Source organism: Gekko japonicus, unplaced genomic scaffold, assembly GCF_001447785.1.
Source record: "Gekko japonicus isolate JY-2015 unplaced genomic scaffold, Gekko_japonicus_V1.1 scaffold1838, whole genome shotgun sequence".
In the NCBI taxonomy this organism is placed as follows: domain Eukaryota; kingdom Metazoa; phylum Chordata; class Lepidosauria; order Squamata; family Gekkonidae; genus Gekko; species Gekko japonicus.
Window position 1 is genome coordinate 211,930 of NW_015176507.1, and position 20,507 is coordinate 232,436.

Genomic DNA, 20,507 nt, shown 5'->3' on the forward strand with positions numbered 1-20,507 from the left:
GCTGTTGTCCCCGTGGGTTTTTTTTTGGGGGGGGCCGGGGGGGGGGGGGGGGGAGATTGGAATCACTTCTGGCTCCTGTGAATCTGCAGCAGCACCCCCCACACAGAGGAGACTGCCCTCAGGTTTCTCCTTTCAGAGTTCTAGGTGTTTCCTTTAGATATTAGTTTTTTCATTGACTCCTGAGGTGTCCAAGCTTCTCCCCTTTATCACAGACCACGGTTCTCTTCCCAACCCCTTTCACTGGCAGAAAGTTATTCTCCTTGTACCTAAGAAGCCATAACTCCTTTTACTATTTGACTTGTATGGGAGTTCTCTGTAACTATCCAGACCTTCTGCCAAATCCTTCTCCAGTATCCATTGTCTGTATAAAGCTGTTCTGTAGCTTTCTTGACTGAGAATCGAAATTCTCCCTCAGAATAGTTCTAATATATTTAAGACAATGGGGTCCTTATTCTTCTCTGTATAGAAGTACTTTTCTGACAATTCCCTCAGCAGCCAAACCCTTTGGCTACTGATCCAGACGTTAGATTTCAGACCAAGACCAAAAGTGTCTCAAAAGGTGAATGAATCTTTTCCGTACAGATCAGCTGTTTTATTTTCTCTCTCAGCTGATGCTGGCTAATCAGAGAGTGAGTAGAGCAGCCAATCACATAAGTTTTTCTCTCCAGGGAAGATTAGCTGTTGAACTTCCTGACTGTCTGACACAAGCAGCATTTTTAAAAGCCTGCTTTTCTTACTCCACCAGCTTCTGGCATTTCACTTTAAACTTGTTTTTGGAGCAATAAGGATTAGCAATCAAACTACATGATTAGCAATCAAACTACATGATATGATTTGTAATTAATAGGATCCAGGTTCCCCAGACCTAACTAGTGTACTCCACAGCTACTGCAGATGCTTTAATGGTCCACAGAGACCTCAAGTGGCTTGGGACCACAGTATGACCAGGAGAGGGGCTCCTGCCTCCCCCCCCCCGAGCAATTTTCCTTTGCAAAATGATTGGGGGGGGGGGTAGTTGCCCCATTGTGGAGCTGCATGTAGTTTGGCCCTTATTTTTCTAATTCAGGTTCAGATTCATAGTATCAGGACTTGTGATTCCAGAACCAAATTCTTTGTTCACATATGACTGCACAATATACACAGGCTCTGTATATTATTTACTGGTGTTTGCTAGAGATCTTATGAGTCAATCCAACATTCAGTTAAATATAAGTACTTGAGTTAAAGTCAGTGGCAATCCTCTGTTTTAGTTAGTGCAAATGTTTGCAATTCCAAAGTAATGGATATTATTCCTTGTTTTAAGCAGGTATTTGCTCGTTTTGTAAGTCTTTGGCCAAAGTTGTTAGCCCTTTGAAGACAGTTTGACTAAACATTTTACTCTGTATCCTTCAGTACATTGTGGAAAATCCTGTTTAAAAACTTGCATTTCTCGCATGGAATTTTCCTTGCTATTTGAATTTGATCTCATATCTCAGCTTTTGTATTTAGTGCTTTCTTACTGTAACAAGAGTCAACTGATTCAATTTTCTAAATATATGCATTTTTTTAAAGCTGAAAGGACAGTCTGGGCTGAATGAGAATGTACCCCTAGAAATCCATCAGGTAAATTGATATTTGATATGGCTAATTAATATTCTGAACTGTTTTCTCAGATTTCTAGTCGTCATTGTAAGAAGAGATGTACAGTCCAAAAGGTGTTGACTCCTTAACTTACACATAATGAATAAACAGAGCAGCTGCAGAGAGAGAGATCTACACACACACACACACACACACACACACACATATATATATATATGAGGGGTGTGTATTCGGGTTATCTGGGCTGGAAAAAAACCCAAAAAATACTTTACTGGTATTTGGGGGGTATTTTTTCAGCCATGTTATTTATCCAGCTATTTGATACAGCCAAGCCCAAAAAATCCTGAAAATGTTCAGGATTTTTCAGGGCCATTAGATAGCTGGCGTTAAAGGTTGTTTAAAGGGACCACAATCCCTTTAAATGCCTAGTTCCAGCTCCTGCCAACCTAGCAGTTTGAAAGCAAGAAATTGCAAGTAGATAAATAGGTACCACTTCAGTGGGAAGGAAGCAGTGTTCCGTGTGCCTTGGTGTTTAGTCATGCCGGCCATATGACCACGGAAATGTCTTCGGACAGCGCTGGCTCTTCGACTTTGAAACGGCGATGAGCACCGCAACCCTAGAGTTGGATTCGACTGGCTTTCGAGCAAGGGAACCTTTACCTTTAATATAGCTATAAAAATTTCCAGAGGTAGGTGTAGAAAAGGATATCCTGAGGTACTGTTGGATTCATTTCCCACCCAGTCTCTTTTACCCAGGGGTCAGTTGGAGCCAGAGTGTGGCAGAGCGGTGCTCCGATAGTGAGGAGGCGAGGGGGTGGGCACATGACCAAGCACCGCCCCTTGCTGTCAGCAATTGCTGGGTAGGAGGAGGGAGGTTGGAAGGGACAGATGGTGGGTGCTCCGCAGGTAAAGACTTCAACTCCCGAAGCGAAGGGGCCAGCACCAGCTGGAGTTCACACAGGGCATCTGGGTGGTCCTAGCATTTGCCCGCCTCCAACCTCACCATCACCGGGGCCCGTGCCTCCGCACAGGGCCGCTACAAGGCGCTCCGTCTCCCCCTCGCCATCTCCACAGCTCTGCATGGGGCCGCTACAAGGCACTCCCGCCTCCCCCCTCGCCATCTCCGCAGCATGCGGCTCTGCGCGGAGCCGCTACAAGGCCATCCCACCTCCCCCCTTGCCATCGCCACAGCCCGTGCCCAGCTACGAGACCCAGGGAAAAGCCTGCCAGCCCACCCCGCACCTTTCCCAGCCCACACTTTATCTTCCTCTTTTCCTCCTTCCTTCCTTCTCTCTCTCTCCCTCTTCCTTCCTTCATTTTCCTTTCTTTCTTTCCTTCTTTCCTCCTTTTTTCCTTATCTCTTTCTTTCCCTCCTTTCCTTCCCTCTTCCCCTCCTTCTTTCCTTCTTTTTCTCCTTCTTACCTTCTCTTTCTTTCCTTTTCTTTCCTTCTCTCTCTCTCTCTTTCTTCTCTTTCTTTTTTTCTTTCTTTCCTCACAGATCTCTGCGTTTCTTTCCCCCCCCCCTCCATAGCTAGCAATCCGAAACAGTCCAGTGGCACCTTTAAGGCCAAGGTTTATTCAGTACAAGTTCTCCCTCTGTGAGGGCAGATCCGCGTATGTGTGTTTCCCCCCCCCCCCACCAGCCCAAAACAGCCCAGCGCCCCATAGCTAGCAATCCAAAACAGTCCAGTAGCACCTTTAAGACAAAGGAAAAAAGGAGAAGCGATGGCTGAGGGGTGACATGATTGAGGTTTATAAGATTATGCATGGGATAGAGCAGGTTGAGAAAGAAGTACTTTTCTCCCATTCTCACAATACAAGAACTGGTGGGCACTCAATGAAATTGCTGAGCAGTCAGGTTAGAACAGATAAAAGGAAGTACTTCTTCACCCAAAGAGTGATTAACACATGGAATTCACTGCCACAGGAGGTGGCAGCAGCTACAAGCATGGATGGCTTCAAGAGGGAACTGGATAAACATATGGAGCAGAGGTCCATCAGTGGCTATTAGCCACAAGGTATAAACAGGAACTCTCAGTCTGGGGCAAATGATGCACTGTATTCTTGGTGCCTTGGGGAGGGAGGGGCAATGGTGGGAGGGCTTCTAGTGTCCTGGCCCCACTGCTGGACCTCCTGATGGCACCTGGTATTTTTGGCCACTGTGTGACAGAGTGTTGGACTAGATGGGCCATTGGCCTGATCCAACATTGGCTTCTCTTATGTTCTTATGTAAGGTTTATTCAGGTACAAGCTCTCCCTCCTCTGCAAGGACAGATCTGCACATCCCTGCCCCAAATAGCAATCCAAAATAGTCCAGTGGAGCCTGAGCAGTGGGTGTTGCCTTCTGACACACATTTGATGATGTCAGGGGGTGTGGCATATGCAAATAAGTTAAGCTCCTGCACCTCTTTTTCTACGAAATGACCCCTGCTTTTACCCATGCTCTCTAACTATAGAAAGCACTTCTGGGCATGTACAAAATGCTTTGAATTAAGAAGCAGAGCGTCCTTCCATGGAACATAGTAGGATTCCCATTCAGGAAATTACTTCCCCCACCTGCATTAATATCATTTTAAGAACTTTTTGGGTTGGAAGGGGATTTAAAATATTTTTAATTTATAATGTCCCTTTATAATGGGATTGAGCTCAGTTATACCCATGATTGCCACTGGACATGATTTCAGGGAATAATTAGGTGCCTCGAGTTCAACTGAAACCTGTGGTACTTACATTTTAATCTTTAACAGGTCTACTCAGAATCCTACTGAACTTTACTTGGCCTTCCTTCCAGGACAGTGCTTTTAGGATTGTACTGTTAATCACTTAAATGGAGCAATGAGCATATTTCCTCAGTTCTGCATTTTTGCTGTTGTTGTTACTATTCCTTTTATTTTCTGGCACAACAAGAGAATTTGAGAGAGTTGATAATGGATTCCACACAATACAAATGCTTAAAAAGGAAAAATACTTGTTTTGGGGTTTTTTTCTCTCAAAAGCATAAAAGTGCTATTTCCCCCACACACTGACACACCTTTTTCACATTTTAAAACTGCCCTGTGGAGCGTCTAATGGCTCCATTGTGAAAATTACTTGTAGCCATGTAAGTAACATGATTTTGAGGATGCAAAAACTGGTAAGGAAGCAAAAACTGACTGAAACTGTTTCTCCCGACGTGCTGCGGTCATGAGCAGAAAAGAGTCAGCATGGATAGGGGAGGCACAGAGTCAAAGAATCATCTCCCAAGAAACGTGAGAATTTTGTAATGTGTCATTTGGCCCCTAGATTCTGACAGTATGAGTTCCAGCCTGGTAAATAATTCTGGTAACACAGAACTCTCTGCTCAAACAACGAATATGACACAGGAGGTTTTCATAAATACATACTGTTGATTTGAATGGAACATAGGCAAGGCATGTCTTATTTTATTGCTTCTGCTCTTTCACAGTTCAGAGGTCATCCACAGTTCAGAGGGTACGGTTAAAGGGGTTAGGGATCTTTAGCTTGGAGAAACAAGGACGGAGGGGTGATATGACAGAGGTTTACGAAATTATGTATGGGATAGAGAAGGTAAAGAAAGAGGTACTTTTCTTCCTTTCTCACAATACAAGAACTCGTGGGCTCTCAATGAAATTAATGACCAGTAGGTTTAGAATAGATAAGGAAGTACTTCTTCACCCAAAGAGTAATTAACATGTGGAATTCACTGCCACAAGACGTGGTGATGGCTATAAGCATAGACAGCTTCAAGAGGGGATTAGATAAACATATGGAGCAGGGGTCCATCAGTGGCTATTAGCCACAAGATATAGATGGAACACTCTGGGGCAGTAGTGCTCAGTATTCTTGGTGCTTGGGGGGCAGCAGCAGGAGGGCTTTTGGAGTTCTGGCACCACTGGTGGACCTCCTGATGGCCACCTGGGTTTTGGCCACTGTGCGACAGACTGGATGGGCCATTGGCCTGATCCAACATGGCTTCTCTTATGTTCTTATCCAATAAGACTAACTTCCTTTGAACCTGGTAATAATTAAACAATTCCAGACTAACAAGGGGAAAGTATTTCTTTCCAATGCATTTAATTAATTTAGTTCCTCCCAGTACAACATGTGACCCAGCAAACCGAATGCTACTCACTTGCCGTCATGCATGGTGTTCTACCAGGAGCTCAGCAAAGTTTGGGGACTACAAAAGCAGGGGGAGGTGGCAAGCTCTTGGAAGGCTACAATATGTGGCTGGTAGATCAGAATTTATGCAGGCCCAGTTTAGAGACTACTTTGCTAGAAGCTGTGAAGATGGTTAAAAGCTTAGATGCCTTCTTAAAAAGGCAGATTTATAGTAGATCTGTCAATAGTTGTTATGAGGGCTAATAACTGAACTTCCATGTTCAAAAGAATTATTTTCCATGTTCCTTCTGATTATTGGAAGATAGGAACTTAACAACTGAACTCAGCAATAACAACTGTGTTCTGAATGGGAACCAATCACTGGACTTGACGGACCTTAGGTCTGATCCAGTAGGGCAGTTCTTGTGTACCTGGAAAGAGTTTATAGTTATCTATTGTCTGTTGACATCCGAGCTATGATAGGTTCCTTGGCTGCTTTCTATACAGCTGAAGGACATCACAGACATTCCCAAAGAATAGGAACCTACCTTATCTCAACTCAGACCAATGGTCCATCAAGCCTAATATTAACTACTCAGGCAGGCAGGGGCTCTCAGGCAGAGATCTTTCTGAGCCATTTTGTGTGAGAGATTTTAATGGGAGACATCAGGAATTGAACCCAAGATGCTATCCATGCAAGGCTTATTTAATGCTGCAGTGTCCTGTTACCCTATGTGAGAGTGTTTCATTGGTCCCAACCTAAAACAGATTTTAAAAAAAAAATTAATCAGCTCTTTAGCTTAAATTAGATATTGTTAATCTTTCTGTAAATTTATATTATCTCCAAAAAAAGGGTCTGTTCCACACAAGTGTTGAAGAACACTTTTTAAATTAAGAGCAATGCTTTCCCCCCTATTTTTTGTTTAAGGGAGGAAAAAAACAGAATGGTAGAGTGTAAAATGCCAAGGGGGTTTCTGTATGTGTTTCAGTATTTTTTGCAATATAAAAGACAACGTTTAGAAGAAATCCAGCCTGTAAATCAACCTGACCTTGAACGTATACCTACCATCGAAACTAAGATTGGTCTGTGTGAGTCACAAGTAAAGACTGAGCAAGAAAGACTTAACCACCTTCGGGAAAAGATGGCACAACTTCTGTTGAAAATTCATCCAGTAAGTGCTGCTGTTTTATTCAAATTTTAGATGTGCCAATGAAACTAGCATTCCTGGTGCTTACCCTTTAAGGTTTGGCAACACATAAGGCTCACTTTCAATACAAAGTTGAGCATTTAAGCCCCAAGTGGCTTTGTTTTTCTGTGTATTTGAGCTATGGCCTCCTCCTTCCTCACCTGGTGTTGACTGAATTTCTCTGTCTCTCTCCCTCTGCCCATTCCAGCCTTCCCTTCATTCTGTTGCACCTCCTTAAACAGTTGGGCCTCTTTGGTGCTGACATGCAATACAAGGGTTGCCAGCTCTGGGTTGGGAAATACCTGGAGATTTTGTGAGTGGAGCCTGAGGAGGACGGCGTTTGGGGAGGTGAGGGACTTCAATTCGGGTATAATGCCATAGAGTTTGCCTCCCAAAGCAGCCATTTTCTCCAGGTGAACTGATCTCTCTCACCTGGAAATTGGTTACAATAACGGGTGATCTCCAGCCACAACCTGGAGGTTGGCAGCCCCATGCAATACTCATCAGGTGGGTGGTTGCTGCTCACCATACGCTGCTGTCAACTGCAGCTGCCATAGCATGAAGGGAAATGTTTATTTGTTTAGGTATTTATACCCTGCTCTTCTATTCAATGGAAACCCAAAGTGACTTACAACAAAAACCTTGTGAGGTAGATTAGGATGAGAGTGACTGGCCAAAGTTACCCAGTGAGGACTTGAATCTGTCCAGTACTTTAACCACTACACTGTAGAGAGGTTAAAAGAAAAAGAAGGAAGGGAAAATAACACTGCCAAGCTATTTGCCATCTTTTTGCTCAGGAGGCAAGTATGTATTGCTAAATCGAAGTTCTTGAAAAAAAATAATGTTACTCTTACTAATGATTCTCTTCACTGTATATTAGAAAAGTAGCTATGCCTTCACTGATTCATTTTATGTAGGATTGGAACCTCTAACCCATTAAACCAGGACCCTGGTCACACAGGAGGTTTAGATCACACCGCAACATCTGGGAAGCAGTGCGCACCCGTCCCCGATCCGGCCCTTTAGGCTGAAAATGCGCATATTAAAAAACCCCTAGAAAAAGGTAGGCCCTACCTGAAACGGTGCAGCAAGCGCGGCTGTGAGATCACCAGTGCGCCCATCTTCAGGAGCAATCGAGGCTCCCGTCCGAACTGCGCATACGCACACATGCGCAGCCGACTGCCTTACGCTCCCTTCCGTGGCTCCCCCCACCCAGCATCTGATCGTGCCGGGGAGCAACTGCGCGGTGGCTCGGGATCTGTCAGAGCCCGCCGCTGCGTGTCTCTTTTGGTGCGGCTCTAAAAATCCGCACTTTGGCCATGCTTCCCCCCCCTCCGTGTGGCAGGGGCCCAGGGATTTAATCAGTTCACATTTTAGTTTATTATTAGGCAGAAAAATTAAACAAAGGAGGCTGAGCGTTAAGGGCACATTTATGTTATTTGAATTCTGTGTTTATTGAAATCTCCACAGATTTCTCAAGCTGGAGTTGGCAACTCCAATTCTCATCCTATTACTGCCTGTCAACCTCACTGCAGCCTGATTACATCACCAGGTGTTCTAAGTTCTCCAAGATCTTGGATTTCAGCTCTAATAAAATGAATGTTTTGACTACACAAAATAAAATTCAGTTTGTCCAAAGTGGAATTTGAAGCAAGCAAAGCGGTGTTACCCATTTCTAGTAGTGACCCTCTATTCAGACTTGCTTCCCTTTATAGAAAGCATTATAGACCAAGCACAGTAGTGATACCATCTCTGTTCATCCAATGGAAGCATCAACACAGAGAACTCTGACTTGACATGGGACAGGAAACTCTTTTATGAACAAAATATGTCAGTGTCAAATTTGTTACCTTTCATTTTCTATACATAAACTGATGTTACTACCCATTTGTTCTTGACTAATATCATTTCAGAGACTAAAAATAGATTTTCATCTGTGTATTGCGCCCTACCTGATTCAAGCGACTCACATTTCTCAATACTCTGCTTTCTCTGTCCATACAGCTATCAGTAACTCGACAAGGATCTTGCTAAAAAGCTACAGTTCAGCTGCAATCTTTAAACTGCTTACTTCGGTATAAGGCTGCTGAAATCAGTATCACTGCTCCAGAAATTTGTTTGAGAATTACAATTTATCTCCCATTAGGATCTTTTGAAAGTTAAACATTGCTATAGAGTTGCTTGAATCAGACTGAAACCATGGTACTGGGACAGGAAGCTTTACTCTTTTCCTCCTGCTATTTCCCTAATTCAACCCTGCCCCTTGCTGTTTGTCATGCAGAGGAAATCACAGAGGTACCTATTCAGTGCTCATCCACTCCAAGTACACACTGATAATTATTATAATACCTCATTTCTGTTTCAGCATCTTGCAATTAATCTAGAAGACATTGATGGCTACCTAGAAAAAATTCTGAATGAAGAACTTCTAAGATTTGTGTGATTGCTGGTAATGCCGCTGAATCAAGCAACACTAGATGGCTGAAATCAGGGCCAGTTACAGCCGGGGGGCCCTTTCCCCTTTGTCACAGTCCCTTTCTCCTCTTACCACACCTGTTGCAAATGGTCAATGGCCTGCAGTGTCTTGTGTTTTTCCCCCAATAAAGCTTTTTTCTTTTCTGGCTCTCAGACTTTTATTTTTTGGAGGAATTGATCCATGGTGAGGACGGTGCTTAGAATCCTTTGTGTTGCTGAAAGCAAGCAATGTGCTTTCATATGTGTGGAGTTATATTTTTGGATAAAATGGAAGCAAGGAGAACAGTGTAAATCCTCTTTGAGTCCACTTTGGGAAGAAAGGTGGTGTGTAAATGAAGTAAATAAATATCTGTAAAGACCCCTGAGAGGCAGAACAGACAAAGCTATAGTGACTTGCTCAGGATTACAAATGGCGCCCTAGATCAAGGCTGAGTGATGAATTTTTAAAAACCTGACCTCAAAGGTCCATCTCAACACTATCATCATTGAGTGGTTCTCCACTGATCACTCTCCCATCCCAATACAGCACATGCTGTAGGTAAACCAGTGCAAAGGCTGACAGTTACTGGGCAGAATAGTATTTTGCTATGACATGGAGAAGAATGGGATTGGACCAGTGTTCCCTCTAAGCTGAGTTAGTGTGAGCTAGCTTACAGTTTTTTAGCCTCCAGCTCACACATTTTTGTCTTCGCTCAGGAAGAATGGCTCCAGAGCAAAGTGATTTATGCAGGAGCCAAATCGCTCACTCACAACTTTAATGCCAATAGCTCATGAGGTAGAATTTTTGCTCACGAGACTTCACAGCTTGGAGGGAACATTAGATTGGACGCTGCTTGGCTAACACTGACAATGGAAAAACTAGATCTCATAGATCATGTTAGTTCATTAGAATCAAACAGAAGCAATAGAAAATGGCCCAATTAATTTGAACTAACAAAGTCCCAGCCAGCTTTTGAATTTTATTTTAAAACTAACTTTTGTCAGGATTTCAGCAGCAACCTGCAATTAAAAATGACCTCCAAATGCAATCTCAGCCCTTGCTAATCCCAAAAAGTACAATGTGTCAGACAATGTCAGTCTTTTCATGGGCAAATCTTGGAGCTTCACCAGGTAGCACCAACCCACCTCGGGTCTATGTCAGCTTTCCACTATCAGAGGTATAGACAAAGATACCCCAATTTCTTATCTTCACTGTATAGATTGAACCTGCCAGAGCAGTACCCACCATTATAGTCCGAGACAGGGACAGACCTCCTGACCCCTAACTTCATCAGCTGCCCTACCTTACCAACTGCTGCTGCTGGCAGCAATATAATCCACGTAGGTAATGTTTGCAAGTCTCTGACCCTTAGCACACATTTATGTAAAGATACCGCCAGATCATATATTTCTAGCTTTCAGTCTTTTTCACAACACTTTTTTGAACATCTACTTGATTCTAATGGCTTTTACATGTAAAAACATTTGAATTGTAGTTTACATAATTACTGACTCTAGAACAAAAAGGGATAATTCTACAAAGAAGGTTTAAGGAATCATTTTTTTTCTTTAAAACTAGATTACCTTTCCATTCTTCACATATGATGAGCAGAATCTTATAAATGCATGAAGATTCCCCCCGCATTCATTTACTAGGTAGCGGTTTGCCAAATGGGAATCCCACACCCCACCACCATCAATGCATCAGTATAAAAGTGTTTGTTTCTGCCTCTGAGCATGAAATAGGCTTTGCTCACAGAACAGTGTATTTTCTTGGATGGATGGCCCCTTTGATTCACACCATCTTCCACTGAACTCACCCCATCCCTCCCAAAAAGCCCAGAGCCCTGCTCTGGTTTGGCTCTATTTAACTTGCTACAGGAAGACTCAAGGATAGCTGCAGGCACTCGTGCTAGAACTTGATATGGTTGCCAGCCTCCAGGTGGGGCCTGGAGAACTTTCAGTCTTACAACTGCTCTTGTGAAAGGCAAAATGCAGAGACTACTGCTGCCGCCCACCCACCCCCTATTTCCAACCACTTTTGAGCATCCCCCATGTGGCAAAAATAAAGCCAAAAACTTTCCTGCTTTATGTGCTGCTTATGAGACATAATGATTGGAACAAGCAGATGAGCTAAGGCACGAAAAGGACTGGGCCATGTGTGTCCCAGCCTGCAGAAGCAACTGCTTTCTGCACCAGGCAAACTGCAAAGGGAAAGCTGAGGAGGGGGAGGGAGACTTCTCTCATTAGCAAAAGCTGTTTTATAGCCATCTTTCCACCTAGGGTTGCCTGGTCAACTTAACCTGCCAAAAGGGAGTGGGAGGCAGCTTTCTGAGAGCAGGGTAGGTGGGGCGATGACATCTCATGAAAGTGACATCATCACGCTGAGGATGTCACGACAACGCTCTAGCATTTGGGCAAAACCGGGGAGACCGGGAGCGGTGGCGCAGGCAGTAAATGCCTGCAAGTAGACTATCTCCGAACAGCCTTAACAGCTGTTCGAGTCCCACCGTGGCCGGGGTGAACTCCCAGCCCCTGTCCTAGCTCCCGCCCACCCAGCGGCTCGAAAGCCTTTAAAGTGGCAATTAGACAAATGGGTACCCACTCCTTAGGAGTGGGGGGGCCACCCTACCTCCAATACCGGAGGGCAGCAGCGGTGGCCGAGTGATGCGGCGAACAACGAGCGAGCCAGCAGAAAGAACATGGCAACGGATTGGCGGCAAAAATGGCAGGCGACTCGTGGAGGCGTGGTCCGGGCAGCGTGGAGGCACGGTGACGTAAAGCGCAGTCAGAGCCTGCGGGACAGAGACCAGTGCGACTCATCGCGCAGCCACGCGCCACAGAAGGCCATCCCAGGGGAGCCGAGCCGAAGAGAACAGACCTCCGCTGGAAAAAGACACTACCGCTTGGTTCCAGCAAGACCCGCCACAGAAAGAAAAAGACCTACGCTGATTAGGTGCCTGGTAAGGCATCCATCTCCCTTGAAATATATGTGGCCCTAGTTAGAGGATTAAATATATGTGTAAACCGCTCCGAGCCTTCGGGAAGGAGCGGTATAGAAATGGAATGAAATAAAATAAAACTCTATGGTAACCAGAGTTTTCGCCAAAATGCTATAGTGTTGCCATGTGACGACACTAGTGTGATGACATCATTTCTGTGTGATGTCATTGTGTTGGTGACGTTGCCCCACGAGGAGGGTGTTTAGGGGTGAGGCTTCCCCCTCTGGCCAGCTGGCTGGCAGTGGGCCAAAGCCCCCAAAATTGGGGGAACTCCTGCCCAAACTGGAGGTCTGGCAACCCTATTTTTACCCCTCTCTTTTCCAAAGTACTTTTGAATACCCTTCCAGCAAAAATAAAGCCCCCCAAAGTTTTTATCTTATGTGCTTCTGCTGAGGGGAATCAATGGTTTGCTCTAAACCAAAAGACAAAGTTTTTCCTTACCCTGTTTTTTGAAGATTGTATGTCTGTACAAAAGTCAGAAGAGTGTGCAGAAACGGGCCAAGGGTAGCCATCCCAAAGATTTCAAGATGTCAAAACTGGGCTGAAGCCATGTTTCTGAGAGTGGAAGGAAGTCATTCCTTAAGATAATTCACTAGTTGCAAAAGGAGACGAAGTTCCCAAACCCTGCTGATGTATCATATATTGTAATGGAAAGTGTGACCCCATCTGTGGATATCTAAATATGTGCATCAAGTTCAAACAGAAAGAAAACAGATATTATTTGCAAATTTGGGGGACTTCCCAAGCTTGCGGAAAAATCTGAAACTAAACTAAATAAATGGGAGATTAATACCCCCCAGAAAACAAAAACATTGTCTGAGCAAGCAGAGACAACACTCTTACCTCCTCTTCTGTCAGTGGGCCTAGTGGAGGGGAAGCCACAGAGAGTCTGCTCAGAGCCACATCAGGCTCACCACTGAAAGCAGTGATGGTGGGGGGAGTGCCTGGAGTGGGGGGCAGAAAGAGTGATGTGGTGGGGGTCGGGAGAGAAAGAGTGCTGGGGTGGGGAGGCAGAAAGAGTAATAGTGATGGGGTGGGGTGGGGGCAGAAAGAAATAGTTATGGGGTGGGCAGCAAAAGGAGGTGGGGTTAGAAAAAGTGTGGGGGCAGATTGTGTTGGATGAGGGGGCAGAAAGAAAGAGAAATAGTGATGGGGTAGGGGAGACAGTGATGGCAGAAGAGAAAGTGATGAGCTTGGGAGAAGGGGTGGCGGGAGAGAAAGAGTGAGAGACAGAGAAATAGCAGGAGAAGGGAGGAAATGGTAAGGAGAATGGAATGGCTGCTCCTATCTTGCAGGACCCCATATGTTTTAATATATATTCTGATAAGTTCAGACTGCAGAGTAATAGTCTTACTGCTTTTCAAATACTTTGAACACAGATGGATGCCAGTGATCAGTGCTGACTGACAGTACTGTAGGCCACTGAAAAAACTGCTCTGTTGTGAGTTTCTTTTTATGTGTTGTCATGAGCAAAATCTCCTGCTCTCTTCATCAGATTTGTGCACTGTTTCCTCATTTGCACAATCAGATCCTCTAAAAGAGACTAGGTTGGACTACCTCCATGATGATTTAAAAGAAACAGAAAAGTCACACAAAAGATACCTGGGCTGTTCTCTCTGCTGGTGAAATAAATGCATCCCAGAGTGCAGAGGCATCATACTGCTTTATCCTGGCTGAGGAAAGACTGCCACCCACTGCTAAAAGCATTCTGTATGTAAACTGGTATGCATGTAATTTTACCAGTGCGCGCTCTCTCTCTCTCTTTCTGTATAGCATATCTGTGCAGTAATTTCTTTCTTCGTCTGGCAAGTTGGTATTTGAATGATAGTTGTTATGAGCAAAGACATTGCTTTTGGGGCAAGACAGTCATTTGGAAAAAAGTATACAAAAAGCAAAAGAATACCCGGAATGTAGGTTATTATAAGTGTTGGTAGGTCAGCAGGTAATATAAAACACTGTGGAAATCCACCAATGCTGCAGAAAGCTTTGCTGACGTGAATTTAAATCAGTGCTGAGGCTACAGCAACTTACTCTAGAAACTAATAAGAATGTTAATCAAGTTTTTCACACCTTTGACAATTTTGTTATGTAAAATATGATTCAGAACTAATCAAATTAATCAGATGAAATTAATACCATAAAGTTTAAACAGTAGGAACCCTGTTGTGTTTTTCTCATTACCTCCTTAACAAATTATGAAATTCTTCTTCAAGAAGTTAAATTTTTAAAATATCTTTTAAACAATAAGAAAATTCCTAAATGTATTGTGGATCAAAAAATAACTATGTTTGAACAAAAGCACCAGCATCACAAATATTTCTGAAGTTCAAGTGTCACAGTAATTTATTCTTATAATACAAAAGCATTCAAAACACAAGCAAATTATTGGACACAATCCAGACATAGATAAGATCCTTTAAATTCTAATTGATTTCATTGGAAGACTCAACCCTTTCCCACTGAAATCAGCAGGTGGGGAAATCCTCAGGTCTACTGGCAATATGCTCCTTAAAAAAAAAAAAGATGAATATAGTGTTTATTTAAACATTTATACCCTAGCTTTCCTCTTGGTTCAAGGCAGGTGGTAGCATACTATGGGAAATTTCTGCTTTATCAAGTACTTGAATGAGGACCATTCCATGTGAGAAGATAACCTGAGGAACATTCCAATACTCTTCCAGCTTTATTATGATTAACATGAAATGTTTGTTCTTGTAAACAGTGTAAAATAAAGCTGAAACAAAAAGTTGTTTTATCTGTGAACTACTTCAATTCCACCCACTTCTTATTAATAATTGCCACGTTCATAAATTATTCAAGAAGAACCAATCAATAGATATCAAGAACTCACTGGCAGCATTTTTCAAAAACAACTCAGGGTGTTTTAGTTGTGTGTAGTTAAGTCATTTATGCGTGAGTAGCATCAGGATTGCAGCCATAAAAGTTGCAATGCATCTGTGTGTAAATTAAAAGCCTACTGAACCTTCATTTTGTTGCAAAACCATTAGTTAAATGAGCATATGTAGTAACTGTACTTAATACAAGGATTTAACGTAATGTACTTAAATTACTGGCTAAGCGAAAGTGCAGTTTTCACTACAGAGAAGTGGCAAATGGAATCTTGTACACAATCTTGTGCAGTGAAAAATGAATATCCACCCAATGGCTGGGTTTCCTTAAGTATTCAAAAAATCCATTTGAAGCAGTTCAATTATACTTCACTTGTAATTTATAAGGAAGAAATAATTTGGCTAATCTTATGGCCATGAAATATTTCATATAAACCATACAAGAGAGAACCATAATCTCCCCCCAAGATATGAGTGTACATGGGGGCAAACTGCAGACACTGCTGGAATTACTCAAAACAGAGTACAAATGGCCACTAGGGAAATAGTTAAATAGAAATGCAGGGGAAAACAGTCATATTCTGACAGGATCACGCATCATTTTAAAAATTTGAGCTGGCTTCCAGAGTACCAGAAGTATAGCTGATCATATTAGGAAATCAATAGAAACCCATTTCAAGGTGTAATTCCCCCAATGCTCCTGGATTACACTTCATCCTCAGCACCCATAGAAGTCACTGTCCAAATGTCAAGTGCAAAGGAGAAAGGATCCCAGAGGCAATTAAAATTCTCACTTGGAGAGCAGATACACGCAGGCGTGAACTGGCAAGTATGAGCTTTTCTCTTGACGATGAGAGCCTGGAAAAGAAAATATATGTTTCAAACAGCAAAGTAAGAGACAGGGCTTTTTTTGTAGAAAAACCCCAGCAGGAACTCATTAGCATAATAGGCCACACCCAACAGCACAGCTCATTAGCATATTAGGCCACACCCCATGTTACCAGAAGTGTGGTCATCCAGCCACAGCCACCTTCTGCTTCTTATTCTGTTTACTTTGTTTATTGTCAAAACCCAGGGCCTTTTTTTGTAGCAGGAACTCCTTTGCATGTTAGGCCACACACCCCTAATGTAGCCAATCCTAATGAGTTTCTGCTGTTGGGTGTGGCCTGTTATGTTAACGAGTTCCTGCTGGGCGTGGCCAACTCGGGAGCCAGACGGAACTCCGTTCCTGTACGTTCCTGCCCAAAAATAGCCCTGGTAAGACATAACATGAGTCAGTATTCAGTGTCACTGACCCACACATTTCTGGTTAGCTTAAAATAGATTCCTATCCACCCCCTATTTTTACATATGAAAAGGAAGAGTTGCCTGTCTTTTTCCCATGCCAGGACAGCACACACCTTTCCTGTTTCCTGAAGTCCCTTCCTCTTCCTTCTTCAAGTCATATCAAAGTGACCATGCCATATCTTGTATCTTTGGAGCAACATTTGTTGTACATTTCATTCCCATCAGAGATGTTTCACAACCAATTAAAAAACTAAAACCATGAAGTAAGTTCATTGTTAGCTCTATGACATGGTACAAGGTAGTCCTTTAAATAACAGACGGCACTTTCTTGTCCCTCAGCCACAATTCAGAAAAAGCGATGGAAAGAAATTATGACAAATGTAAAAAGATCGATGACTCAGAAGACATAGAGCTTTCTGTTCTTCCGACTACCTACTTTAGGCAACATAACCACTCTTAAAAAGTATAATTTGACTCAGGGAATAAAAGCACATATGTATAAAATGGGACTCGAAAGATTTCAACCAATAGTGCAGTCCTAAGAGTTACACCCTTGTAAATCCATCATAACTTTTGTTTAGCATTGCCCTGCCAGTTATCCAGTCTGAAAAGATACTGTAATATTGCAACATCTTGGGGAACAAAACAAAATTGACTCAGATTTAGAGATGTGCGTTGAGAATTTTTTTCAGAGAAAAACGTTAGGAAAATGTTACCAGAAATCATTCTTAAAGATGCATGGATATCAGCAGCACCTTATTAGATACAATTCAGATGCAAGATAAAGCTGAATAACTGATTTCTCCATCAGAAAGGTAAGAGGCTGCAGAAGCCTTTCTTTCTTTGACTGTACAATACATGACATCTATATACCATTAGCCACATGTGGCCGCAATCTGTGGATAGCTAAATCTGTGGACTGAGGCCTCCCCAGATATGTAGAAAAATCCCAGATCTTAATGAAAATATATAAGAGTTAAATCCCTTCCAAATACAATTTAAGAATGGAGTCGCTCTGTTAAGTACGAGACTCAACACAGCTAGTGAATAGTGAATCAGCTTTATTAATGAAGTCAGAAGAAATCTGAACGAGACAAACATACAGAGCAACAGGCTCTCTTTTAAACAGTCCGGGCTTGGGTAGCCATGCCCACAAGTCAGATATTAACCAATCACTATTTACAGATAAGGTCCAATAAGAGTGCTTCCCTCCAGAACATTGCGCAGCTCTGATTGGTGTATTTACAATCCTGTTCGGAACTCAAGCTTACAATAGAACTTAATACATAACACGCTCTATCAGAATCTCAGAGGTGATTAGAGGGGTGGCACACCAGCATCGATGTGGGGGGGGGATATGTCATCCCAATGGCATCAATGTTGGGGAGGGGTGGGGAGAGTGTGGTGTTGGGCAGGGGTCGTTTAGTAGAAAAAGAGCTAGGGAAACTCATTAGCATAACTCATTAGCATATGCCACACTCCCTGACATCACCAGAAGTGTGTCATAAGGCCACACACCCCGCCCCCAACGGTCCCGGCCACCGGTGGCGGCCTTGCAGCTCCACTGCTGAGCCCCATGAGGGGCCCGGCGGTGCACCTGCAAGGCCGGCGGGAGTGCAAAGAAGCCCCGCGAAAGCCCTCCCTGGCCCCAGGCAGGCAGGGGTGGGGAGAGGCAGGGAGGAAGCAACTTACCCTCCCTCTTCTCCTGCCTCTTCCTGGCTGAATGAGGGCTGGAAGCGGGGCGGCCGGAAGCAGGGGGCGGGGCTTTGTCATGTGCCCCCCCCGTACCTCACCCGGGGGAACTGCGTTTCCCCCCCCCCGAAATGACCTCTGGTGTCGGGACTGGGGCCACACTTGTACTAAACAGATTATTCAGCAAAATTGGGGGCAGAATATAAGTATTTTAAATAAATGAATGAATAATATAGATTTCCCATATATACATGAATACCTGCAGAATAACTTTGTCTTAAAATGTGTGTGTGTGTACCCAAGGCAATATGGCCTGGCTTTCCAGCTCACCTCTTTGCACAACATATTGTTGCTCATTTACCTTTGGTGTAGTGGTTAAGTGCACAGTCTCTAATCCGGGAGAACCGGGTTTGATTCCCCACTCCTCCACTTGCACCTGCTGGATGACCTTGGGCAAGCCATAGTTCTGGCACAGCTGTTCTTGAAAAAGAGCAGTTTCTGTCAGAGCTCTCTCAGCCCCACCTACCTCACAGGGTGTCTGTTGTGGGGAGGGGAAGGGAAAGGATTTTGTAAGCCACTCAGACACCTTTGGGTAGTGAAGGGCGGGGTATAAATCCAATCTCTTCTCCTCTTCTTCTTCAAGTGTTCTAGGGGAATTTTCTAATATATGCCAGAGCACCAGCACAGTGTCAAGTAGAAATTCTACCCTTCCTGTTCTAATTAACAAGTCCATGCCGAAGAGTACTTGATTCTAATGAAACTTCATTAGTGAAAAGAATAGAAACCTGATCTAAGAATAAGCTTCCTTGATTGGCTTTCACAAGCCTTGCTATTTCCAGATTTGTACAACGATGACTGGTCTACATCATGAGGTTGAGGAAGGTCATATTTTCCTCCAATCCTTAAGGATTTTTCCCTATTGAAGAGCACAATCTGACGCACCTGGGCCTTTGTTGGCAGAAGAATGGAGATATTTGGATTCAGTTTGAGACTGTCTATAGCCACAGAATAAAAATCCTATTGCCGTTTCTTTGTCCTCAGCTCTCTGCCTTTTATGGCCTAGCTAAATATAAAACACAAGGGGAGACCTGCAAGAAACTTGCGGGGATGGGACATTTCCCCCACCTTTCCTTCCCTCTCCCCCCTTCTCTGTCAAAGAACACTCCTGACTTATCTGTCAATCTTCCCTCACCTCCCCTTCTCCTCTCACTCCTTCTGTGTTAACTTTCCTCCCCACCCCTTCTCTAGGAATCCTTTCTTACCCCCTTTCTTCTCTCACCCCTTGTATGTCTCACTCCTCTTATCCCATCCCTTCTCAGACAATGTCCTCTTTCCCCTACCCCTTCTCAGTCTGCCACTCTCTCACCCCTATTTCTCTCCCCCCCCCAACAATCTCCCCCTCTTCTGCCTCCCTTTTAGTGGCTTCATCATTCTGGCTGTGGGAAGGCCACTCACCTACCCGGCAGCAGCATCCCCTGTCCCACGGCTCCAGGGCCGACTTGCTGGCTGCGGGGAGGCTGCTCACCTGGGAGAGACCCAGCAGCGGCGACCTCTGTCCCACAGCTCCAGGGCTGTCTTGCTGGCTGCGGGGAGGCTGCTTGTCTGGAAGAGACCCAGTGATGGCATCCCCTGCCCCACGGCTTCAGGGCTGTCTTGCTGGCTGTGGGAAGGCTAGCCACCAAACGAAGCTCCAAGTCTCACTCGGGGGAGGACTATGAGTCTGGACTGCACAAGCACAGACAACTCTTTAATTGGGGGGAGGGTTAACCCCTTATGTATTTTTAAAAACTTTTTGCATTTTCTGCAAGACTGGGGAGTACCCCAAGTGTGCAGAAAAACCTCTTTACCCTTCATGTGCCCCAGATCGTGGGAAATAAGTATCTATATATTAGATATATAGATATTGATTATTAAAATTCTGTTACTAAAGCAAGCATGTACCTAACAGTCTTGGGATAAAGAGGTTTCTAATAATATGTTTTTATTAGGTTAATGTGTTAGTATTCCAAGCATTTTACTGAGTATATTAAATACTAACAAAATTTAAGTATCAAAATTTACAAGATATTTAATACCTGTTGAAGAGCATATCTATAACTGTTGATCTAGACATTCACAATCTTAAATTGATTTTCAGTAAAATCTTGTAGATCATATATTTCTTCTTTCTATTAAGCACTATTGTGTGGACCAGATTTTCCATAAGTTTCCAGATTTTCTCCAAGCTTTCTTTTGATCCGACATAGTATTTAACTTTCATTATAAATTATACACAATAGTTACATTCCTCAGTCATTCAAAATTTAAAAATGCATTAACTGCTTGAGTCCAGGTAAAAAGCTTTAGCTATATTA

The 20,507-nt window shown here is 43.6% G+C and overlaps 1 protein-coding gene across 1 annotated transcript in view; it reads left to right on the plus strand.

Annotated features, from left to right (window-relative positions):
* Window positions 1–9,312, plus strand: part of MORC1 (MORC family CW-type zinc finger 1) — a 74,692-nt gene extending 65,380 nt beyond the window's left edge. Inside the window, exons 24-27 of the mRNA XM_015427334.1 lie at window positions 1,552–1,602; window positions 5,027–5,052; window positions 6,611–6,854; window positions 9,235–9,312. Coding sequence (XP_015282820.1) covers window positions 1,552–1,602; window positions 5,027–5,052; window positions 6,611–6,854; window positions 9,235–9,312 — 399 coding nt within the window. The remainder of the gene's footprint in view (window positions 1–1,551; window positions 1,603–5,026; window positions 5,053–6,610; window positions 6,855–9,234) is intronic.
* Window positions 9,313–20,507: the final 11,195 nt, after the last annotated feature.